The sequence below is a fragment of the Zalophus californianus genome, chromosome 11 (genome assembly GCF_009762305.2).
Source record: "Zalophus californianus isolate mZalCal1 chromosome 11, mZalCal1.pri.v2, whole genome shotgun sequence".
Lineage (NCBI taxonomy): Eukaryota > Metazoa > Chordata > Mammalia > Carnivora > Otariidae > Zalophus > Zalophus californianus.
Genome location: NC_045605.1, coordinates 1,609,896 through 1,636,541, shown reverse-complemented (window position 1 = coordinate 1,636,541; position 26,646 = coordinate 1,609,896). Strand labels below are relative to the sequence as shown.

Genomic DNA, 26,646 nt, shown 5'->3' with positions numbered 1-26,646 from the left:
CTGGTTCTTTGAAAGAATTAACAAGATTGATAAACCCCTGGCCAGACTGATCCAAAAGAAAAGAGAAAGGACCCAAATCAACAAAATCATGAATGAAAGAGGAGAGCTCACAACCAACACCAAAGAAATACAAACAATTATAAGAACATATTATGAGCAACTCTATGCCAGCAAATTAGATAACCTGGAAGAAATGGGTGCATTCCTAGAGATGTATCAACTACCAAAACTGAACCAGGAAGAAAGAGAAAACCTGAACAGACCTATAACCTCTAAGGAAATTGAAGCAGTGATCAAAAATCTCACAAGAAACAAAAGCCCAGGGCCAGATGGCTTCCCAGGGGAATTCTATCAGACATTTCAAGAAGAATTAATACCTATTCTCCTGAAACTGTACCAAAAAATAGAAATGGAAGGAAAACTTCCAAATTCATTTTATGAGGCCACCATTACCTTGATCCCAAAACCAGACAAAGACCCCATCAAAAAGGAGAATTACAGACCAATATCCTTGATGAACATGGATGCAAAAATTCTCACCAAAATACTAGCCAATAGGGTCCAACATACATTAAAAGGATTATTCAACCATGACCAAGTGGGATTTATCCCTGGGCTGCAAGGCTGGTTTAACATCCACAAATCAATCAACGTGACAATATACATTAACAAAAGAAAGAACAAGAATCATATGATCCTCTCAACAGATGCAGAAAAAGCATTTGACAAAGTACAGCATCCTTTCTTGATCAAAACTCTTCAGAGTATAGGGATAGAGGGTACATACCTCAATATCATAAAAGCCATCTACGAAAAACCTACAGCGAATATCATTCTCAACGGGGAAAACCTGAGAGCTTTTCCCCTAAGGTCAGGAACGCGGCAGGGATGTCCACTCTCACCACTGCCATTCAACATAGTATTAGAAGTCCTAGCCACAGCAATCAGACAACAAAAAGAAATCAAAGGCATCCAAATCGGCAAAGAGGAAGTCAAACTCTCACTCTTTGCAGATGATATGATACTTTATGTGGAAAACCCAAAAGACTCCACCCCAAAACTGCTAGAACTCATACAGGAATTCAGTCAAGTGGCAGGATATAAAATCAATGCACAGAAATCAGTGGCATTCCTATACACCAACAACAAGACAGAAGAGAGACAAATCAAGGAGTCGATCCCATTCACAATTGCACCCAAAACCATAAGATACCTAGGAATAAATTTAACCAAAGAGGCAAAGGATCTGTACTCAGAAAACTATAAAATACTCATGAAAGAAATTGAAGAAGACACAAAGAAATGGAAAAACGTTCCATGCTCATGGATTGGAAGAACAAACATTGTGAAGATGTCAATGCTACCTAGAGCAATCTACACATTCAATGCAATCCCCATCAAAATACCATCCACTTTTTTCAAAGAAATGGAACAAATAATCCTAAAATTTGTATGGAACCAGAAGAGACCCCGAATAGCCAGAGGAATATTGAAAAAGAAAAGCAAAGCTGGCGGCATCACAATTCCGGACTTCCAGCTCTATTACAAAGCTGTCATCATCAAGACAGTATGGTACTGGCACAAAAACAAGACACACAGATCAATGAACAGAATCGAGAGCCCAGAAATGGACCCCCAACTCTATGGTCAACTTATCTTTGACAAAGCAGGAAAGAATGTCCAATGGAAAAAAGTCTCTTCAACAAATGGTGTTGGGAAAATTGGACAGCCACATGCAGAAGAATGAAACTGGACCATTTCCTTACACCACACACAAAAATAGACTCCAAATAGTTGAAAGACCTAAACGTGAGACAGGAGTCCATCAAAATCCTAAAGGAGAACACAGGTAGCAACCTCTTCGACCTCAGCCGCAGCAACTTCTTCCTAGAAACATCGCCAAAGGCACGGGAAGTCAGGGCAAAAATGAACTATTGGGATTTCATCAAGATAAAAAGCTTTTGCACAGCAAAAGAAACAGTCCACAAAACCAAAAGACAACCGACAGAATGGGAGAAAAGATTTGCAAATGACATATCAGATAAAGGGCTAGTATCCAAAATCTATAAAGAACTTATCAAACTCAACACCCAAAGAACAAATAATCCAATCAAGAAATGGGCAGAAAACATGAACAGACATTTTTCCAAAGAAGACATCCAAATGGCCAACAGGCACATGAAAAAGTGCTCAACATCGCTCGGCATCAGGGAAATCCAAATCAAGACCTCCATGAGATACCACCTCACACCAGTCAGAATGGCTAAAATTAACAAGTCAGGGAACGACAGATGTTGATGGGGATGTGGAGAAAGGGGAACCCTCCTACACTGTTGGTGGGAATGCAAGCTGGTGCAACCCCTCTGGAAAACAGTATGGAGGTTCCTCAAACAGTTGAAATTAGAGCTACCATTCGATCCAGCAATTGCACTACTGGGTATTTACCCCAAAGATACAAATGTAGGGACCCGAAGGGGTACGTGCACCCCCATATTTATAGCAGCAATGTCCACAATAGCCAAACTGTGGAAAGAGCCAAGATGTCCATCGACAGATGAATGGATAAAGAAGATGTGGTATATATACACAATGGAATATTATGCAGCCATCAAAAGGAATGAGATCTTGCCATTTGCAAAGTCGTGGATGAACTGGAGGGTGTTATGCTGAGTGAAATAAGTCAATCAGAGAAAGACATGTATCATATGACCTCACTGATGAGGAATTCTTAATCTCAGGAACAAACTGAGGGTTGCTGGTGTGGTCGGGGGTGGGAGGGATGGGGTGGCTGGGTGATAGACATTGGGGAGGGTATGTGCTACGGTGAGCACTGTGAATTGTGCAAAACTGTTGAATCACAGATCTGTATTTCTGAAACAAATAACGCAACATATTTTAAGAAAAAAGAAAAAGAAGAAGATAGCAGGAGTGGAAGAATGAAGGGGAATAAGTCAGAGGGGGAGACGAACCATGAGAGACGATGGACTCTGAAAAACAAACTGAGGGTTCTAGAGGAGAGGAGGGTAGGGGGATGGGTTAGCCTGGTGATGGGTATTAAAGAGGGCACATTCTGCATGGAGCACTGGGTGTTATAAACAAACAATGAATCATGGAACACTACACCAAAACAAATGATGTAATATATGGTGATTAACATAACAATAAAAAATTTAAAAAAAAATCTGACCAGTGCAAATTCAGTTAGAGACCAAGAAAATTGTAAGAAAGTAAGGTGACAAAATCATGGAGCAGACTTCAATCTTACTCAGACTTGAAAAATGGGTCAAACAAGTTCACTTATACTTCCGACGGAAGGAAGGAAGTCTCCAGCAGATACGTGGATTATGTCTCTAAAACGTAAGATGAGATCTGCAATAATTAGGATTACTTTTATAATATTTTTGCAATTTAGTAGGGGATAAACATAGTAATTCCAATCATTTTATTTTATTCTCTAAGTGAAGCTTTTGAGAATGATTTTACATCATTAATCTCAGAATAGCTATTTCATAGTATAATATACATACATTTGAATATATATGTGTTTGCATATGTGTACATATTTTAAGGATTGCATGGCCCCAAAAATCAACAGAAAATTCAAAATAGTCAATGACATATTAAGAAGGAAACCAAGTTGTGAACTGACAAGAAGCTGTATGTTGACAAGGAGAGTACTACCATATATCAAGATAAAAAATTAACTGCTAAAAGAGAAAATTAAAATGTGCATAAATTTGGTTATTAATTTAAAGAAAAACAAAGTCTGGTTTAAGCACAGAGGGAAGGAGAGTAACTTCGCTATGAGTTGGTACAAAGACTAGATCGCAGTCAAGAATGCGTACAAAGTGCTTACTTGTGGGCAGAGTGGGGAACAGGGCTTAGGATTACAGCGAAAGTCGTATTTCTCAATGTGAATTTCTCCTCAAGGGGACTATATCAAGCTTTATCAATGTGATGATCTGAATAAAAGCAGTGATTCCAGTTAGCTGGGATCAGTGCTTATCCAGATTCCTGACAATCACCAATTGTTGAGACCGTCCTAATAACTCAAAATTACAATACTGTAAGCTTTGAGGACTTTGAATTTTTAGAAGGTTTTAACCTTTCTCATAGGTTCTGAAATTAGCTTTATTTGACTTCCCTTATTTAAGAAGGTTAGATCTGATATACAGGCATTTTTACAGTATTACTAAATGGATGAACTGCATAGTTATATTTTTTAAATCCAGAGAATAAACCCCTGTTCACCAAGAATAGGAATCACAATACTGTAACAGCTTTGCCTAGTGAGCAAGCAACTATTCTACAAGACCAAAACCACGCCAATTTCCAACTGACCAACGGTTTTTGCTCAGCACCTTGAGTCCTTTGAAAAATGCTAACTTTTAATAGCCGTTGCTGACTTTACAGAAAGAGGAGAGAGAAGGCAAGCAGTGGACACAGGAATGTACAGCAGGTGCAGACGAGCCAGCACATCCCCAGGGCAGAACAATGACACCGGTCACACCCTGCTTCTCAGGCTCGTCTGCGTCTGCTATTCTGTCCTCCTTCCAGGAAACCGGTACACAGTAAGGGCAGGTCAGGGCAAAGTTTAACCAACAGGGACGATCTAGGGAGAAAAGTGGAAAAAAAATGGAAAGGGAGGAAAAAGGGGAAAAAATTGGAATAATATTCCAGTACTAACCTGGTTTAGTTTCTTCCAGAGACTGAGGACAGGGGACAGCTCATTAGACCAGATTTCTCTATCAAATTTGCAACCAGCTCTTGCTGATCTGCCCAAGATCCTCAACTGTGAAATCACCTGAATGAAGAAAATAGGAAGTAGCAAAAAATGAAGAGAGAAGCAGTAACGATACAAAAATAGCTATACTGACTTTATAAAAGTAAAGACCAAATATAAGCAAGTTTTAATCCCATTATCTCTTCAATTGGCTTAACATTTAGGTGATTTAGTTAAAAAATAAGAGAACTTAAAAGTGAGAGAAACCATTATAAAAATTACATGTTATAAATGCCTCTTATTTGAGAAGTGGCTTCTCTAGTCAAAAAGCTCCAGTTATCTATTATTAATGATCTCTTAGTGTCTCTGTATGCTCATGTCTGAAACTCAAAATATTTTTCGTTTTGACTGACTTAAACTTTGTAATTTCCAAACACTGATTAATTAAAGATAGTGTTTCTGAAAAGAGGAAATGGTAGGAAAGATAGTACATAGCATACCAAATTACAAAAAAACAGTAAAACAATTCTAAGTAATTATTTGTTGTCACAAATTATCATAAATCTAAGTCTTAAGGCTCTGTATTAATTTTTAGTTGTCACGAAACTGTTCCCTCTATGCTTCAAGTCCCACGAACGACATGTGGACGGACTGGTCAGAATGAGGTAAGGTGCACAATGACTCCCCCCTCCACAAAGCGTCCCCTCTGTGACTTCCTCCTGACCAGCTTCGTTATCACCCTGCTCACCAGAACCCCTCCCCTCACTTCTGTCTTCTCAGGCAGTCCTTAATGACTTCCATGTCAGGAACTCACTTGTTAATCATCTGCCAAGAGGGAGGCAGCTAGACCAGAGGATGCTCAGCCCCCAGGACTGCAGAGACTGGGGTTTGTGTATCAATCAGTGAGGGATCCACTGACTCACCTTCACAAATGTTTCAACGAAACGTGGAATCTCCTCGCTTGCCTGACATAAAGTAAACCCACAACAACAGGCCTGTGTTTTCCTAAGCTAGTATTTTAAACATCAACCTTTGCAGCATGTTGACTCAATTTGTTTTATTTTTTGAAAGATGTAAATTGTTCTTCCTTTTTTAACAGATTGGGCTATATTTCATATTTTGTTGGATCCTTGTATTAGTCAAGTTCGTAACAAAATAAGGGCTATAAATCTTTGAAAATGAACACACTACTTGATTGTTAAACATCTACAATCTCACTGTGTAAAACTCAAGTTACTTCTAGAGCTTTTGATTGATTCTCCAATCTTGAAAAACTCGTGGTGATTCAGTGTTTCATTTTCTTTGTTTTTCTGATAAATTATTTTCATTTGCTCTAGCTGAACCTTACAACAGCACCTAATTTATCAGCTTTGCTACACCACAAAACATCACTAGTTGGTAGTCAGAAGAAGTACTATTTTAACTCTGTTAACATCTGCTATCACTTAATTGTGTTTTAAATTTATCAAACATGACAGAAAACAAGAATGCAAAGGGATGTCTAAAGGAAAAAAGATTTAAAAATTTTTTTACATGATGTAAAAAACTATTTTAAGAATAAAATATTTACCAGCCCCAAAAGGTCATGTTTTCTGCCTTGCAAAACTAATATGTGAGGTGTGCTTTTCTTAATAACACTATCATAATATATTATAATCTTTAATAAACAGATGAACAAAAAGGGAGTTCAAATATCTAATACATTTATTTTTACAAAGAGGACAGAGCTATAACTTGAAAGGATGGACCATCTTTTCATATAAAATCTTACATATGTATCTTTTTACAAAGCACAGGTAGTAAAGTATCTTTCCATTATCCATATTTTAAGTCAATTAAAAAATACTTTATTCAACAGTATTCCTTTAAAATGGTATCAAAAGGGATGAGATTTTCCATGAACAGACATTTGCATCACTTCTTCCCTGCTCTGTCCATACTGAACGGCACGGATGCCACCTGCATGCCGCGGGGCGCCCACGCTCTGGGACACCCGTGTTCTTCTCCACTCTGGGACGCCCATGCGGCTGCAGGGGAGCTACAGATGATGCCGCCACCCCCGCTCCACTGTCCTCCTTCCACAAACAATGAGATGCATCTGAGGAATACCTATGCTTCTCCTGAGCAGTGAGTGTGTCTATTTTAAGACACTAAATCTTATAGTGAATTGTATTTTCCTTTGGATATTATGAAGCACACAGAAGAATTTCTGACCTAACAATACCAACTTTATAGAACATTTTAGTTATTTATTTGTCAGAGAGAGCAAGCACAAACAGGGGGAGCAGCAGTGGGAGAGGGAGAAGCAGACTCCCCGCTGAGCAGGGAGCCTGATGCGGGGCTCGATTCCAGGACCCTGGGATCATGACCTGAGTCAAAGGTAGACGATTAACCGACTGAGCCACCCAGGCGCCCAGACTTTATAGAACTTAAGAGCATGAACTTTGTTGTCTGTTTTGTCTTCTTTTGGCATAAACTGTTTCCCTACTTTTCTTTTCTTTTCCTTTCCTCATTTTCTCTTTGGCTGATTTCCTCAACTATTGATTTTACTCCAATAGATTACTTAATATTTTTTAAGTCGCCTCTGGTGTAATCCTTATCAGAATGAGAAGGAAAACAGATTTTGAAAACAAACACTCCCAATTTACCAATGAGAAAATGGACTGTCAAAGAGATTAAATAAATTAACACCCTAAGAGAATTAGCAGTTCCTACTCTGGCCTTGGAACCCTGAAACAGCATGCGACCTTCTGAAAGATGAAAGATAAGACTGGTGAAAACCAGTTCACCCCAGCCAAGAGCCAGCATCATCTGCAAACATGGGTAAGGCCGTCTTGAGCCCTCCAGCCCTATCAACTCTCCTAATGAAGGCAGCCTCACATGTGAAACAAAAAGAAATAACCCAGGGGCACCTGGGTGGCTCAGTCATTAAGCGTCTGCCTTCAGCTCAGGTCATGATCCCAGGGTCCTGGGATCGAGCCCCGCATCAGGCTCCCTGCTCTGAGGGAAGCCTGCTTCTCCCTCTCCCGCTCCCCCTGCTTGTGTTCCCTCTCTCGCTGTGTCTCTGTCAAATAAATAAATAAAATCTTAAAAAAAAAAAAAAGAAAGAAAAGAAATAACCCAGCCAATCCTCAGAATCATAAAAAAAAAAAATCATAAAATATTACTGTTTCAAGTCACAAAGTTTTGGGATGGTTTGCTGTGGAGCACAGACTAAATCATCAAGAATAACAGAAAACTTCTTTAAAGTATGTTATGGATTGAATGTCTGCATCCCCCCAAAATTCATAGTGAAATCTCATCTCACAGAGATGGTCTTGTGTGTGAGCAGGGTAATGTTTTTATTGAAAGACATGAGAGATATAGAAAAGGGGTTTTTCTCCCTCTTTGTTAACATAAAGATAAACTGGACATTTTTCTATATCCTACTCTAATGTGTTAGTGTACTGCTTCCTTTCTGCAGTATTTGGGAAATTGAATACGCTGTTACACCCAGATGTGTTAGATGACACCGCTAAACGCACTGTACTTGGCCCAGCGCTCAGTGGGAGCATGGAGATGTTTAGGGGTAGGGGGTGAGAGTATTGACTATGTAACATTTTAAGGGCTCCCAATAACTGTTGAAAAAGGACATTAATACTAGAGCTGAAGTTAAAAAATAGTATTATCTGAATTTTTTAAGATTTTATTTTATTTTATTATCAAGATTTTATTTGAGAGAGAGCTGGGGGTGAAGAGGTAGAGGGAGGGAGGGAGGGAGAGAGAGAGAGAGAGAGAGAGAGAGAAAATCCGAAGCAGACTCCCTGCTGAGTGCACAGCCCAAAGTGGGACTCGATCCCACAACCCTGAGATCGTGACCTGATCCGAAATCAAGAGTTGGATGCTTAACTGACTGAGCAATGAAGACTATGAGCACATACTCTTGAGAAACACAACTGTATGGAACAGAGGACTGCTCTTGAAGAACTCACACTCACACTCTCTCACACTCACTCTTTCTCTCTCTCACACACACACACACACACACACACTCACCCCAGACCAAGTGCAAAGGCAGCAGTTTGAAAAGTAACTAGACAACCAGTAAAGGAGACCGACTTACTAATATTAAACTGACCACTGGAAAGACAGGAATCTGTTGGGACTCTTACCAGGGACAGAAGCACCGTGGGCATCATTTCTGCAATCTCATTCTACCTTGCTAATGCCGACACTTGGCAGGTGCGGTGCTGGCAATCATTCTCTAACCCATTAGCCCCGCACAGCACGCCCCACCCCAGTGTGCTGCAGCCGCTTAACAGGCACAGAATGAGTGTCCTGCCCCAGGCACCACAGCCCCACATCAAAGGGCCAGGCAAGCCCCCAGCACAGCCCCAATGCAGCCCCAGCACAGCCCCAGCATAGCCCCAGCACAGCCCGCTGGGAGAACATGCTTCTCTTGTTACCTCCCCCCACCCCCTGGCCTCGACGGATCATCAGCTGGGCGAGTGTCCCACCCCCGTTGCATGGCACCCAGGGCTGCACCACAGTTGATGGGCACATGAAGCCCACGAATTCCCCTGGAGCACGGGCCCTCATGCCCACCGGGGGTTGTGCACCGGGGACCCACCAGTCATCTCCTACGTAAGGCGACTCCTTTAAGAATGGGAGGTGTTCCACCTAGCAAAGGGAAACGCACACGGACCATCAGGCAAAATGAGGGCACAGAGGAGTATGTTCCAAATGAAGGAACAAGACAAAACTTAAGAAAAAGACCTTAATGAAACAAAGCTAAGTATGTAGCTAATGAAGAGTTCCAAGTATGGTCACAAGGATGATACTGAACTCTGGCAAAGAAGGGATGAACACAATGAGAACTTCAACAAAGACATAAAAAATGTAAGGAAGTATCAAACACAAGTCACAGAGATGAAGAACATGCAACATGCATTCCTGCACTAGGAATACAGAAGTTTAACAGCAGACCCTGCATAAAGCAGAAGAACAGATCACGGAGCGGGAAGACAAAGCAATGGAATTCTCCCAGATACAGCAACAAAAAGAAAAAAGAATTAAAGAATTAAAAGAAGTGAATATACCTTAATGGACCTAGAGGCCAACATCCAGCCGACTAATATACATATTGTAGGGGTCCCAGAAGCAGAAGAGAGAAATAAAGGGGCAAAAGCTCATTTGAAAAAATAATAGATGAAAACTTCCCTAATCTGGCCAAGGAAACAGACATCCAGGTCCAGGAAAGCCAGTGAGTTCCAAATAAGATGAAACCAAAGAGACCTACACCAAGACATATTATAATTAAAATGGTAAAAGTCAAGGGTAAAGAGAGCCCTAAGAGCACCAAGAGACAAACAGTGTGTCACATACAAGGGAACCGTGTAGTGTAGCTGTGGTCATGAGGCTATCAGAAACTTTTTGGCAGAAACCCCTCAGGCAGATGAGAGTGGCATGACATACAGAGCGCTAAATGGAAAATAAATGTCCAAACAAGAACACTCTGCCTGGCAAGGTTATCATTAAGAAATGAATGACAGAAAAAGAGTTTTCTAGATAAGCCAAAACTAAGAAGTTCACCACTAAACTGGCTGTACAATAAATGTTAAAAAAAAAAAACAACTCTTTAAACTGAAAAGATGATACTGATTAGTAACAAAAATATGTAACAATCTCAGCAGAAAAATATATAGGTAGATTAATCTACCAAACATTCAAAGAAGATTTAATAACTATCGTCAAACTCTTGCAAAAAACTAAAGGGCAGTGAAGGCTTCTAAACATACTTTGCAAAGCCAGCTTTACCCTGACACCAAAAGCAGACAAGAACGCTACCGAAGAATTACAGACCAGTATCACTGATAAACACAGATGCAAAAATCCTCAATAAAATAGTGACAAACCAAATCCAACAATACATTAAAAGGATGATAAATCATGACAAACTGGGGTTTATTCCAGGAGTTCAGTGATGATTCCACATCTGTCAATTAATGTGGGACATCACGTAACTAAATGAAAGTTAAAAATCCTATAATCATCTCAACAGATGTAGAAAAAGCATTTGACAAAATTCAACACCTCTATCTGATTAAAAAAAAAAACTCTCAAGAGAGTGGGTATAAAGGAAACATGTCAACATAATAAAGCCCACATGTGACAGTCCCACAGCTATCATCACACTGATGATGAAAAGATGAAGGGTTCTCCTGAGAACAGTAACAAGACAAGGCACAGATTTGGAAGACCTAACCACAGCAATTAGGCAAGGAAAAAAATGTATCCAAATCAGAAAGTAGTAAAAGTATCACTATTTGATGATGACATGACACCATATACGGAAAACAAAAGAATTAACAAAAGAAGTGTTAGATCTGATATGTGAATTCGGTAAAGTCGCAGACACAGTATCAACATACAGAAATCTGTAGTGTTTCTATACACAAATAATGCAACATCAGAAAGAGAAATTATAAGTGGGTAAAAACAAATAAAGTACCTAGGAGTACATATAATTAAGGAGACGAAATACACTATACACTGAAAGTTATACTGATGAAAGAAACTGAAGACACAAATAAATGGAAAGACATTCTATCCTCACAGACTGGAAGAACAAATATTGTTAAAATGTCCACACCACCCAAAGCAACCTACAGATTCAATGCAATATCTATAAAAACTCCAATGGCAATTTTCACAGAACTAGAACAAATAGACCTAAAATTTGTATGGAACTACAAATGACCCTCAATAGTCAAAGCAATCTTGAAAAGAAGAATAAAGCTGCAGGTTTCATGCTTCCTGGTTTCCAACTATACCATAAAGCTGTAGTAATCAAAATAGTATGGTATGGGCATAAACAGACTTATAGATCAATGGAACAGAATGGAAAGGCCAAAAATTAATGCGCACATACATGGTTAATTAATTTACAGGGAAGGAGGCAAGAATACAGAATGGAGGAAGGACAGCCCCCTCAGTAAACAGTGTTGGAAAATTACACATTAAAATGGAAAACAATGAAATGACGAAATGACCACTATCTTATCCTGCACACAAAAAGTAACACAAAATGGATCAAGACTTGAATGTAAAACCTGAAACCATAAAACTCCTACAAGAAAACATAAGCTGTAAGCTCTTTGACATGGTCTCAGCGACGGTTTTTTGAATCTGACAACAGCAAAAGCAAAAATGAACAAATGGGACCACAACAAACTAAAAAGCTTTTGCACAGTGAAGGAAACCATCAACAAGATGAAAAGGAACCTACTCAATGGGAGAAGATATTTGTAAACCTTATCTCTGATAAGGGGTTGGTATCCAAAACATAGGGAGAACTCCTAAAACTCAACACCAAAAGCCAAACAATTCGATTTAAAATTGAGCAGAGGACCTGAAGAGACATTTTTCCAAAGAAGATACACAAATGACCAACAGACACATGAAAAGATGCTCAACATCACTCATCATCAGGGAAATGCAAATCAAAACTACAGTGAGATACCACCTCACACCTGTCAGAATTGCTATTATCACAAAGACAAGAAATAACTAATGCTGGAGAGGATGTGAAGAAAGGGGAGCCCTCGTGCACTGTTGGGGGGAATGGACCCTGGGGCAACCACTGTGGAGAAGAATATGGAGGTTCCTCAAAACATGAAAAATAGAACTACCTTATGATCCAGCAATTCCACGTCTGGATATCTACTCCAAGAAAATAAAAATACTGACTGGAAAAGATAAATGCACCTCCACATTCACTGCAGCATGTGCAACAGCCAAGACGTGGAGACAAGTCAAATGGCCACTGATAGATGAATGGCTAAAGAAAAACATGGTGTTTATGTGTGTGTGTCATGTATGTATCATAATGCATATGGAATACATGTGTGTGTGTGTGTATATAATGCAATACTAGGCCACAAAGAATGACAGCCACCGCGTCAACATACATGGACCTTGACAGTGTTATGCTAAGTGAAATACGTCAGAGAAAGACAAATACTGCATGATTTCCTATGTATGTGGAATCTAAAAAATAAAACAAAACGGAATAAAACCCAGATTCAAAGATACAGAGAAGAGAGTGGTGGCTGCATGGGAGGGTGAGGGTGGACAAAAATGGGTGATGGAAATGAAGAGGTGCAAACCTCCAGTTATAATTAAGTGTTGGGGATGTAATACACAGCATGGATCTATAGTCAGTCACATTGTATTAATTTTGTATTGACTTATGGTGCTGATCAGTTTGCAATTACACAAATGTCAAATCACTAGGTTTTGTACACATCAAACTAATAGGATACTGTATGCAATTATAATTTTTTTTAAAAAAAGGTTAAGAAGTTCAGAGGATAACCAGGGCAAGTGAAAACGTGGATGTTAGGGTCAGTACAAACACTAGCTAAAAAATTCATCTGTGTCCTATAACATCCCACACTTATTTAAATTTTCCTGATGGGCTCAATATTTGTTGGAAACAGGTTGCTTGAAAGGTCATGCAGTTGTGATGTATTTTAATTCCCCCCCAGTATAGACCAGTTTCTCGGAGCTTCCATTTTTGCATGTCTTTAACATATTGATAAAACTGAGTCCATTATCTTGTAAAATGTCCCACATTCTGGATCCACTGGTGTTTCTTAATTTGTTCCTTACCCCCTGTGATTCCTGTTAACCAAAAAGTAGTTCTAAAATCTCGACTGGGTTCAAGTTCACTTTTTTTAAAAGAGGTCTTTGGAAAATGTACTTTTGACGGCACCACATCAAAGGTATCCAGCGTCTGTACAACTCCTCTCTCTGATATGAAGACTCATCACTGGGCACAGGGAGCAGCAGCTGATCCCCCTCTTGCAAACTTCCCCATCAACCTTCCACTTCGTGGTTTCAAATTTCAGTAACAAGTTTAATGAATCAATTACTTTATAAGGATTTGTAAAAGTGATTTTTCAAATTCTGCCATCCTTCTGATTATTGAGAATTATCCAGTAAAGAACATTCTTCCATCAATTTTCCTTTCATTATCATGAAATCTCATTCACAAAGCAAAGATAAATGCTGGTTTCCCTTTAACAGCCACTTTTCAAACTAAGAGACATTTTCTTACTAAATGATAACATAGAAAAGTAAAGTATCAAGTTCATAATATTAGTGAATTTAGTGTTTCCTTGTAAACTCATATAAAATCATCGCGTATGTTACAAAATTAAATAGACTGATAATGACTTCCCATTCTTTTGCTTTTGTCTCAAACGGTCTTAGAACTTGAAAAGCGGCAAGTATTCAAATTCAGACTTGCCCTACGAAGGCAAAGTTGTAGCTAACAAACATGTTCCTGAAATACCAATAAATGTATTCCCATAGAAGGATATGGGAGACACAGGAGCATCTTCAGCTTCCTGATTTCACAAAATAAATGCAGCAGGACTGTGTGATTTCTGCAGTAACTGAGGAAAAGCCCGTGAGTCAGGATCAGCGCACCTGCTGAGAGCCAGCATCCACAGCTGCAGAGCTCCTAACAGCCAAGCGGTGCATCATGGCTCAAATTATATGAGCCATTAATCCTCAAATCTTTGGCAATAGAAAAACCATCATTAGGAAGAAACAAAACTCCTTTCCAGAACTTTGCTATGAAACCACTATTGGGTCTGAAGAAATAATCAAGTTCTGGAACTTCAAAGCGTGTTTAGGAAAAAAGTAACTGAATATGTAGCTAGCACTTAAAAATACATAGCTCTTACAGAAAAACAACTATGTTATTTTAATAGAAAATCTTTTTATAGAGAATTACAGCTAGCAAGGAACTTGATCAGTAAGAACCTCCTCCCCAAACGTGCTACGTTTCTGAGCAGGATGAAGGCCCCTGCAGCTGTTCCCTACCTTGTCTCTGCTCCTAGTCCCTCCCTCCTGCGGTCACTGCTGCCAGATGGCCCTGCACTCACCACGGCCCACTCTCTAGGCTCCCCACTCTCAGGCCCGCCTTGGCCCCTGCTGCCTCCTGGCCTCACAACCCACCAGCCCTCCCCCTTCTCCCCCTGTGCTGCAGCCCCACCTGTCTCACTGCTGTCCCTCCAATTAAACATCAGGGATGGCCCGTAAGTATACAGAAGGATGTTCAATCTCAGTAATAAAAAACACACAATGAGATACGACGTTAACCCACTAGATTAACAAGTATGAAGGCATTCAAAAATACCACCTACTGGTGGGAATTAAAGGAGGTAGATACTACAATCTTCTGGTGAAAACGTAAAGTACTACAACCACTAAAAACATTCTGACCCAATTCTATTCGTAGATACATACCCTAGAGAAAGTTCTGCTCAGACATATCATGAGACAGGTACACAAATAGACATACTGCATTGTTTGTCATAGCTACAAATATCAAGTTTTATTTATATAACATATAATGAAATATTATAAAGCAAAAATAATGAAACTACAGCTAAACCAGTAACATAAACAGATATTAGAAAAATAATGTAAAGTGAGATTCCAAGTCCTAGAACACCACATGCAATACACTGTTTCATCAATTTAAAAATTAGCAAAATGAAGCAATATACTTTTAGGAACAAGTGTGTGTGTGTGAATGCATTCATGTAATACAACTACTAAAAAAGTATAATTAAAAAAGTTTAAAACAAAAGAGAATGTTGGCTCGTTTAGCAGAATGGTAGAGGAACAGAACAATCATGGAAATTGATTCAAGTTACTGGTAATACCATTGTTCTTTGTTATTGGTTCATGAGTTTCATTTTATCATCATGCTTTTAATGTTTTATGTATGTATTAATGTTATATGTACAGTCCTTATACATATAACATATAGATGAAAGACTGTATTTTGAAAAGACAGTGAAAATTTCACAACTAAAGAAACACACACGAGTCCCATAGAAATATAAATCTTGAAGGAAAGCTTCCAAACTCATTCTATGAGGCCAGCATTACCTTGATCCCCAAACCAGAAAAAAACCCATCAAAAAGGAGAATTACAAACCAATATCCCTGATGAACGGGGATGGAAAAAATCTCATTAAGATACTAGCTAATCGGAAAAGGATTATTCACCATTACCAAGTGGAATTTATCCCTGCGCTGCAAGTTTGGTTCAACATCCGCAAATCAATCAACGTGATACAATACATTAATAAAAGAAAGAACAAGAACCATATGATCCTCTCAAGAGATGCAGAAAAAGCATTTGACAAAGTACAGCATCCTTTCTTGATCAAAACTCTTCAGAGTATAGGGATAGAGGGTACATACCTCAATATCATAAAAGCCATCTAGGAAAAATCTACAGTGAATATCATTCTCAATGGGGAAAAGCTGAGAGCTTTTCCCCTAAGGTCAGGAACGCAGCAGGGATGTCCACTCTCACCACTGCTATTCAACCTAGTTCTAGAAGTCCTAGCCACAGCAATCAGACAACAAAAAGAAATCAAAGGCATCCAAATCAGCAAAGAAGAAGTCAAACTCTCACACTTTGCAGATGATACGATACTTTATGTGGAAAACCCAAAAGACTCCACCAAAAAGTTACTAGAACTCATACAGCAATTCAGCAACATGGCAAGATATAAAATCAGTACAAAGAGGTCAGTTGCATTTCTATACACCAACAATGAGACAGAAGAAAGAGAAATTAAGGAATTGATCCCATTTACAATTGCACCAAAAACCATAAGATACCTAGGAATAAACCTAACCAAAGAGGTAAAGGATCTGTTCTCTAGAAACTACAGAACGCTTATGAAAGAAATTGAGGAAGACAGAAAGAGATGAAAAGACATTCCATGCTCATGGATTGGAAGAACAAAAATTGTTAAAATGTCTATGCTACCCAAAGCAATTTACACATTCAATGCAACCCCTATCAAAATACCACCAGCATTTTTCACAGAGCCAGAACCACCAACCCTAAAATTTGTATGGAACGAGAAAAGACCTGAATAGCCAGAGGAATGGTGAAAAAGAAAAGCAAAGCTGGTGGCATCACAATTCCGGACTTCCAGCTCTATTACAAAGCTGTCATCATCAAGACAGTATGGTACTGGCACAAAAACAGACACATAGATCAATGGAACAGAATCGAGAGCCCAGAAATGGACCCTCAACTCTATGGTCAACTTATCTTTGACAAAGCAGGAAAGAATGTCCAGTGGAAAACAGACAGTCTCTTCAACAAATGCTGTTGGGAAAATTGGACAATCACATGCAGAAGAACGAAATTGGACCATTTCCTTACACCACACACAAAAATAGACTCCAAATGGTTGAAAGACCTAAGTGTGAGACAGGAGTCCATCAAAATCCTACAGGAGAACACAGGCAGCAACCTCTTCGACCTCAGCCGCAGCAACTTCTTCCTAGAAACATCGCCAAAGGCAAGGGAAGCAAGAGCAAAAATGAACTATTGGGACTTAATCAAGATAAGAAGCTTTTGCACAGCGAAAAAACAGTCCACAAAACCAAAAGACAACCGACAGAATGGGAGAAGATATTTGCAAATGACATATCAGATAAAGGGCTAGTATCCAAAATCTATAAAGAACTTATCAAGCAGGGAACATGATGTGATGAACGCTGGGTGTTATACGCAACTGATGAATCAATAAATTCTACCCCTGAAACTACTAATACTCTATATGTTAATTAATCGAATTTAAATTAAAAAAAAAGAAACATAAATCTTTGGAGAAAAATGAAGATTTGCGGGAAGTTGCTATTTTATGTAAGTCAGGAAAGGCCTGCTTGACAAGGTCACCTGAAGGTAAGAGTGAGCCATGCAGATATCTAGGGAGTCAAAGTGCCTGGCAGGGGAAAGAGAAAACACGAAGGCTTGTAGGCAGAAGCCCGTGGCCAGGGTGGTCTGTGTGCTGTCCCGGGTGAGCCAGGAAAGGAGGAGCAGAAGACACTGACCGAGGGGTGTGGAGGGGCTTGGAGACGTTTGTACTCTGAGTTGGATGGGAAATGACTGGGGGAAAAAGACAACTGCTACCACCACCTAAAAACTATGAAAATGACCACCCTTTTGTGGGAACACCTTATTTGCTGAGTTGGGCTGGCCTTGCCTAGAAGCCAAAATTCCTCTAAGAGGGTTTAAGGGCTTGTGTAAATGTCGATTCAATTGACTTAAGACTTTTTCTGAATCATGCAGGGTATTGACTAGATGCAGAAAATAAGAACAACTTGCACCAAAATTTCACAACAGTTATCTCAGATTGCTCTAGAGATTCACTGATTTCTAAAGAAAGGAAATGGTTTTGTTGAAAACAATTTTAAGACTGCAGTTTAAGACTGCATATCCCTGAGTTTACGAATTCCATAAATAACAGCTCAAAACTGTTCAAGTGTAAAGTCTTACATACAATATCCAATGATAACACATCATTTTCCCGTAGCTGTGGAACCAAATCACAAACTCAACATAAACAACATTTGTTATTTTCTTTTTTTGGTTTTAAATGGACAAGAGAAACTGACAGTTACCAAATGCACAAAATCCCTAGGTTTAAAACACTCCTATGGGAAAAAAATTCTTAAGAACAGTGAATTCTTGGGGATAGCTTCCTATATTTAATAATTCAAGAAACCTGGGTTATAGCGCCGGGCCTACCACTTACCAGGTCATGACAACGGGAACTCACTACACCTCTAAGTGAAGTTGTGACTAGATGATTTCTGAAGTCTGTTCCTACAGTACAATACCTTTTGTTTGTTCTTTGTTTTTAATTCTGAGCCTACAGTCAAGAAAGAAATCTAACTTTGACTAAACTGTCAAAGAGAATCTGATAGGCAGTTTTCATGTTATTTAGAATACCAAAATGAGAAATTCTCTGCAGTTTCTCAAAACTCTAGTACAGATGCTTTCAGCGCTGAGGGTGCCAAAGGATCACCCCAAAATATGAATTTCAAAGCCCCATTCCCCAACAGTCTGATTTCACACATCTTGGATGGGAACTTAGCAATCTACCTGTTAAAACAAACTTCCCAAGTAATTCTCATGTAACTGGCCAACACCACCACCCTCAGATATTCCCTAGGGGTTAACTTAGCAGTAAGACACATACAAAGCTTGATGATTAATCTACACCTGCAACTGTGGGTGAACAGCTAATTTCAAAAAGATGGAAAGAAAAGAAAAAAGTCATAAAGACATGAGTCTGTTGGTTTTACAGTGACAAGGAGACAAATCTGGGAAAGAGAGAAAACAACAGAATTGCTCAGAGAGTTGAGATCCTTCAGATCCACGGCCATGGTTTTGAACGAAGAGGTTACGTAAAGAAGTAGAGAGACTACAGCCGCGGATTACTGGTGCGGGCAAGCTCATGTGGTTACTGGACACACTTTCAAAACAACCAAGTAGATAACCTATTACTCCTTTGACTGCTTCATTCTGGCTTTAGGGTTGCACCAACATGGTTAAAGCTTCCCGTTCCTTACTGGTAACTGCACACCTAACATCCAATTCCCGGTGAGGATCTTGCGGCTCCCCAGCCGGCCTGTGGTCAGACCTCACCTCAGTGTCTGCTGTCAGACAGTCTACTACGGATCATTCTCTCTACCTTGATGATTTAAGAAATGTTCTTACCGAAATGTAAAAAAATATGTAAATTGACATATTTGAGGTAAAATTTTCAATTGCTAGCGAGATCAAGACCCTTGAGGGGTAATTGTAGGCAGTTTACACTGATTTTATGTGTTAGATGTTGATATTTAACTCAAAATAGTAACAAGAAAAAGGAACAAAATATCAAATAAAAGATCCAAGTAATTAAAGAGATGACTTCACTATATGGAATCATTGGATTATATTTCATAATGGCAAATCCTACTACATGGCCCGCCTCTGGTCCTAACTGTGGCAGAGTCCGCAACAAATCAGTGCTTACTCTAGAGAGGAACTAAAAGAGATGGAAAACATTTGTGAATTAAAATTTTATTGAATCTTAATTTCAGTTTATTAAATTGCTTAATACAGTTTCACAGTGTTCTCCTATTTTTCTGACCATTTGTTCAAATTTCACACTGTTTTTTTCTAAGCTACGTGCTGCACGTTTTCTTAGTCTGGAGAATATGCTGTCACTGCATGATTATCAACAAATGCAAACATAAAAAGAAAAAGGAAAAGGAAATTAAAAAAACACAGCTGTTAAATAAAACTGCTATTATTAAAAGAAGGGTCTCCTACTCCTACAACTGAACTCGTTGCAGATATCTTCAAATGCCCAATTTCTTTTAAAAGAGAAATAAAACAAACTTCTATATGACAAAAAACTAACTTTCCATGGTTCTTTAGTGACTATAATGATTAACAAATTTGCATTTGTTTTGTTCTATTAGATTTTGTGACAAATGAGTGAAGATGTACAGTAACTAAAATCCATCCTTAGAAACCAATGAAGGGGAAAACCACCAGATGCCATACAAAAAAAAAAAAAACACACAAGAACACGCACCCACAGACACCTCCTTTTCTAAACACATATAATCTTATAAAAATTCTACCTTTTCTACCTCTTTTATAAAAATTGTACCTCTGATTCAGGAATGATACAGAAATACTTTCATGATCGCTGTTTGTACTCAATTGTATATAATATGTGATTATATTTATATGTAAATATACATATGTATATACATGTACATTTCATGAATCAATTTATTGATTTACTTATTTACTACTTCCTGTTGACTTTATAAGATCTGAAAATTTCCGGAAACTGTGTGCAAAATTTTGTGTGTACATGTATATATTTTTCTGAGGAGAGACTTCAGAGCTTCAGGTGCTAAAAGGGATCCATCCTACAAAAGCAAAGGTTAAGAACTACCTTAAACTATGATTGTTACTGGTCCTGATGCTTTCAAAGTATACTATAACTCCTTTTACTACTCCCCTACTGTTACCCTTTTCAATTTATAAAATGCTGCTTTATAAATAATGCTGAAATGAGACCCACTATAACTTTACAACTGGTTATTTACTAAGGATCAACTTTAGAAACGCAACTGCTATGTCATACTCACACACTGCGACAATTTCTCCAGGGCATCTGCTACACTATGTTCAGGTCTGAGATTGGCTCAAGGATGCAATAAAAACTAAAGATGTAACGTATGGTGACTAACATTAACATAGTAAAAATTTTAAAAAGGAAAAAAATGTATATGAACATGAACAGCTATGGTGTGGTAAGAATTTCCTCATATGATAAATGTCCTTAATTAGACAAGAGCACTCTTTCCTAGCTGATACACAGAAGGCAGTGGACATAAGGTTCTCAAGTTCTCTACTAAGAGAAAAACAAACTATCCAAATTAATACAAAGAGACTGAAAAAAATCAAGAAATGCCAGTAAGCAACAGGACAGTATGAACAATGTAATGAAAATTTCAGAAGTAATGATGGACAGATTTTTTTTTCAAAAATTAATGAAAATTATAAAACAGGTTCAAGAAACCCAATGAACACTAGTAGTAAGATGAAGAAAAAGAAATCTATACCATAATCCAACTATTTAAAACCAGTTACAAAAAGAAAATATATAAAGCCATGAAAGGGAGGGAAAAAGAACATTAGGCAAAGAAACACAGTAATAATCTCGAGACTCCAGACATTAAAGGATAAGAAAATTATGAACAACATTACAACAAGAAGCTTGATTATCAAGATGAACAGACGAATTCTTTGAGGTATCCATATATTATCTACAGGTACGAAGATGACCAAAACTGACCCAAGAAAACTAAAATAATGATCAATAACTTTATACGGATGAAAGCAATTGAGTTTCTATTGCGCTCCTGTTCTTCTTTATCTCATTTTTACACCTGCTGTAAATACACGAGACCGAAACCATATTCTTCTCCCCGTGGCCCGTCAGTTCTTCCAGAGAAACTACAGGAACAATATAGTTTAACTTCATTCATCGCATGGATCCCAGAACTCTTCATTTTCTGTGTGGGTCCAAAATTATGTCTGGTGTCACACCTCTTCCTGAAAACATCCAGCAACCATTTCGTAGAGTCAATCTGCAGGCAATAAATTCTGTATTTATTTGTCTTCCTTTATGGAAGACACTTTGCTGGGTATAGAACCAGGTCCAAGAGTTTCCTTGTTGAGCCCTTCCCAGTTACCATCCTACTGTGTGCTCGCCAACTCCAGAGAAGGCCGCCCGGATAATGGTCTTTGTTTCTCTGTGCTCTGGTGGGACAAAGCTCTCGGTGTTTTGGTCTTTTGTTTTGGCAGTTCAAATATCTGTGCATCTCTGTGGGATCCTTTCCCTCGGGGCAGATGGGGAGTTACCTGGAACGGTGCTCTTTGAGCTTCACGGATTTGTGGACCCCGACTACCTCGTGGTCAGACTGTGTGATGTTGTCCCACAGTGTTGGATACTTCGTGGTTGTGTTTTTCCTACTCTGCTTCCTCCTGTGTTTCAGTCTGGGTAACTTCTAACGATCTATCTTCAAATTCATGGGTTCTCTGCTTGGATGTTTCAAGTCTACTGCTTAGCTCAAAGATCTTCTTCTCCGTTAATACTCCGCTTATTTCTAGTACTTTCATCTTCTCCAGACTTGTAGTTTCTACATCACTGCTGAAATTAACTAGTTTTCCAACAGAACCTTTAACACACAAATCATCATTATTTACATCACCTAGTGGACCGTTGCAACACCCAGGTCATATCTAAGTCTGGTTCTATTGACTGCTTGGGAAACAAACATCTCGCGAGGGTGCAGCTTGCTTCCTCGCATGGGGCACGTCCCCGTTTCCTGCACTGTTGTTGAGAGCAGAGCATCTTCTGTGGGGCAGCAGAGACCTGGGCAGTGTCGGTGCGTGGGAAGGGCATGGGGCCTGGGAGTGGGGTTCATGTTCGGTCTGGGGATTGTTGCTAGAGTTACCCCGAGCACACTGCGGACTCTGGGTTCCCGTGCAGGTTCTCTCACTTAGGCTGGGGGCTGGTGGGGCGGGGGGCTTTCATTGCTGTCTGCCCCACCCTCAAGATTAGGGCTCCTGTTCCTGCACCTCAGAGAGGACCGGTCACCCATGACCCCGCAGGAGGCTCAAACAGCCCCTTGTTACTCACTGTTCGCCCACCGTCTGCTGCCCCGATTTATGCGTCTGTCTTCGGTGAACATGGTCTGCCGGGTCAGGAGATGGGCCTTCTCAGAGCCCCGACCCTGTCCCCCCGCAGTTCTAGGACAGGCACGGATGCGGCCCCCGTGCACAGGTCTGGAGGGTGTTTCTATCTACCAATATGCCTCCAAGAAGTTCTCTAGTCCTCCCTTACAAGCCTTCTGGTTGTGGAATCGCTGCCACTGAGACCTGATACTTACTAGCCTGCGGGTAGGGGGTAAACGACGGGGACCCTCTTGTTGAAGACCAGTCTGCAGCTTCAGGGGATGCGGCCTTCTCACTGCTCCTGCCCTCCGAGCTGTAATCTGGACAGATTTCTTCTCCTAACAGAAGGGTGAAGAAGTTTTTTCCTATTGCCTTCTACCAGTTGCAGTGTTTCAACGGTACCCTAAGGGCGATGGTGCAGCTCCCTTTTGTCGTCTTGGTTTTTTGCCTCCTCCCTTGAGATAGAGGCTTCTGTTCCAAAAGGCAGACAGAGACAGATCCATGTGCCTCGTCCCCCCAAAGGGACTTTGTTCTGCTCCCCAGGCCATCCCCCGGAAGCTTTCTATGACTAGCATCAGCAGGGGTCCACGGAGGAGAGGCCTGCAAGAAGTGGAGATCCAGGTCTGACCACACCTGCGGGCACTCGTCTCCCCTTAGTTCTCAGCCAGCTGGTGTTCATCGCCTCTCTCTGAGGGGTTCAAGAAAAGTCAGGACCTGTCTTGTTTGTTAGAGGAGGAACAATGCTCCCTGCGCCCATCTCTATGCCTGAGTCGAACTCACTACTGAGCACAATGGCCTTCCTGTGGTCACAAGCCTGGCCACCAGCACAGAAAGATTTCTGATGCTGCAGTGTATCTACCCGATGACAAGAGTACCCTCTGGTCCCGCGTGTGGTGAGTGCCGACCCAGGGAAGGAGTCTGGGTGGCCCTGCTAGCGCCTCACTCTGCCTTCATCACCCAGGGAAGAGGGCCCTTTTTGCTTAATTTTGCTGCAAGAAAACAAGAGATGTAGAAGGATGAAGAGAACGGCACTCCATGAATCCTCCAGAACCACAGAAACTAATGGCAACTACTGTTTCTTGAGGACTATTTCAATGACTTCATAGATCTGGGCAGACAACCATTCATTTATGGAAGATGAGCACAGCGTGGGAGGGTCCAGAGCTCCCTTCTCCTACAGACACACGGAGCCAACGGCCACACGTGCTGCAACTCGCTCTGAAAACTGCCTGAGTCTGGCAGACCAGGTCTTCCGTGGCTAAAGGCATCAAGAAAAGGCCACACAGAGAAGATGAGGAGGGAAGGAGGCCCATAGGGAACCAACCCCTGGCTAGGCGATGACCCATATGGAGGAGGGATGCCACAGGCCGGCATGGAGACATTCATTCCCCGAGAAGGGGCCTGAGCCTCAACTTGGGCCTCCCGGTCTCAGGGACGTACACTGGAAACTGGAGCCCCCATCACGTCTGGCTATGAAAATCGCCACGCCTGACTCCGGGAGCCGAGCAGGAGGGTTACAGTAAGCAGAGTCTCTGCTCTTCGAGGCCAACACACTAGATCACTAGGCCTGAGATCCAGCACACAAGCACCTTTTCAAAGGGAAGTTTAAAAAGTGCCCAGGAAACAGACTAAGGGTTGCTGTAGGGGAGGGGGGTGGGAGGGTGGGGTTAAGTGGGGGACAGGCATGAAGGAGGGTGCGTTATGCCATGAGCACTGGGTGTAATATGCAACGGATGAATCACTAGATTCTACCTCTGAAACTAATAGTACTCTATGTTAATTAACTGAATTTAAATTAAAAAATAAAAATTAAAAAAAATAACATAAGAGTAAAAAGTGCCTAGGGTGTAAGTGAAGGAGATTTCCTAATTTTAGGACTTGTGCCAGAGAGTCGGGGACCTGTAAGAGCTTTCTCTGGGAGAGAAGATGCAAGCAAGCATCACTTTTCTTTCCTCTCATCAGCCTAGCTGGCCAGACCAGTTCCGACACTGTAGCTACCAGAAGCCCCGCCCCGCCCCAGCATCCCGCTACCATCCGGCCCGGCCCAACCCCACCACCCTAGAAGGCACCTTCCAAGTGCCTCCCAGCTGCCACAGCTGATGGGCAGCCCGGGGTGACGAGCTTCCCCCACCAGGGACTCCGGTCTTACCGCACTTTGCAGGCAGGCTCCACAGGAGCTGACACCCACCCAGAGAAACTACTGTCCCAACACAACGGCAACAAGTACACAACTGTCAATAACTAGCTTAAACAGAAATGGACAAAATGCTCCAGCCAAAATATGGAGCATCTGGATCAAAAACAACAATAAAAACAAGACCCATGTATACACTGCCTTTGAAAGACCTAAAGACAATACAGAGTGGAAGGAACTGAAACAGATAATCCATGAAAATAGAGGAGAAAACCACAAGTCAGTAACAATACTTAGATCAGACAATACAGACTTTAAAACGGACTGCCTTTTTAGGCACGTCTTCTAAAAGACGTGTCTTTTAGAAGACACGAAGCAGGGTATTAAATAAGGGTAAAGGGATCAATCCAACCAGAATAACTGTAAATATTTATGTACCCAACATAGGAGGCACCTGAATATATAAAGCAAATATTGACAGACATAAGGGACAGTATTTACGGTAATTCAGTAATAGTAGAGGACTTTAACACCCCATTTACATTAATGGATAGATCATTCAAACAGAAGGTCAGTAAGGAGACAATGGCTTTCAAGGGACCAAACAGATATAAAGAGAATATTCCATTCCAAAAATGGAGAACACATATTCCTTTCAAGTGAATATGATTTATTCTCCAGAACAGACCACATGTTAAAACACACAAGAAGTTTCACAGTAAGTTTAAGAAGACTGAAATAATTATCAAGCACTCTTTCCGACACAATGATAGGAAACTAAAAATCAATTACAGTTAAGAAAACTAGAAAAAAAAAAAAACCATAAACACACGGAGGCTAAAACACTAAGCTACTAAACAACCAACGTGTCAATGAAGAAAGACAAGAGAACACAAAAAAATACCTCAAGACAAATGAAAATGGAAATGCAATGGTTTGAAATGCTTGGGAAGCAGCAAAAGCAGTTCTAGAAGGGAAACTTATAGAGATACAGGCCAACCTCAAGAAACAGGAAAAATCTAACTTTCCACCTAAAGGAACTAGACAAGGAACAATAAACAAAGCTCCAAATTAGAAGAAAGAAATGATATAGAGCAAAAACTAAAAAATACAGATTTAAAAAAACAGAAAAGATCAATAAAACTAAGATCTGGAAAAGACAAAACGGTAAACCGTCACCAGACTTAAGAGTAGAACAGAGAAGAACTTCCAGGGGCGCCTGGGTGGCTCAGTCGGTTAAGCGACTGCCTTCGGCTCAGGTCATGATCCTGGAGTCCCGGGATCGAGTCCCACATCGGGCTCCCTGCTCAGCGGGGAGTCTGCTTCTCCCTCTGACCCTCTTCCCTCTCGTGCTCTCATTCTCTCTCTCTCAAATAAATAAATAAAATCTAAAAAAAAAAAAAAAGAAGAAGAGCTTCCAGGGATGATGGTGGAATAGGAGCCCCAAGCTCACCTCGTCCCACAGATACAACTAGGTAACACCCTCCCTCATCAGCGTACATAACCCAGGAACGACCGGGAGCGGCAGAGCAGACTCCACAGCTAAATGCAGGGAGCAGGCCACACTGAAGACGTGGGAGCTAGACGGACCCATGGTACCATCTGTGGGGGTGCAGAGAAGGGAGAGGAGCAGACCCCACACCAGGTGCCCCAGAATCAGGG

General features: G+C 40.5%; 1 protein-coding gene across 1 annotated transcript in view; it reads right to left on the bottom strand.

The window, feature by feature from the left end:
- Positions 1 to 26,646, bottom strand: part of DYNC2H1 (dynein cytoplasmic 2 heavy chain 1) — a 317,720-nt gene that overhangs the window by 91,258 nt on the left and 199,816 nt on the right. Inside the window, 1 exon segment of the mRNA XM_035722795.1 lies at positions 4,688 to 4,804. Coding sequence (XP_035578688.1) covers positions 4,688 to 4,804 — 117 coding nt within the window.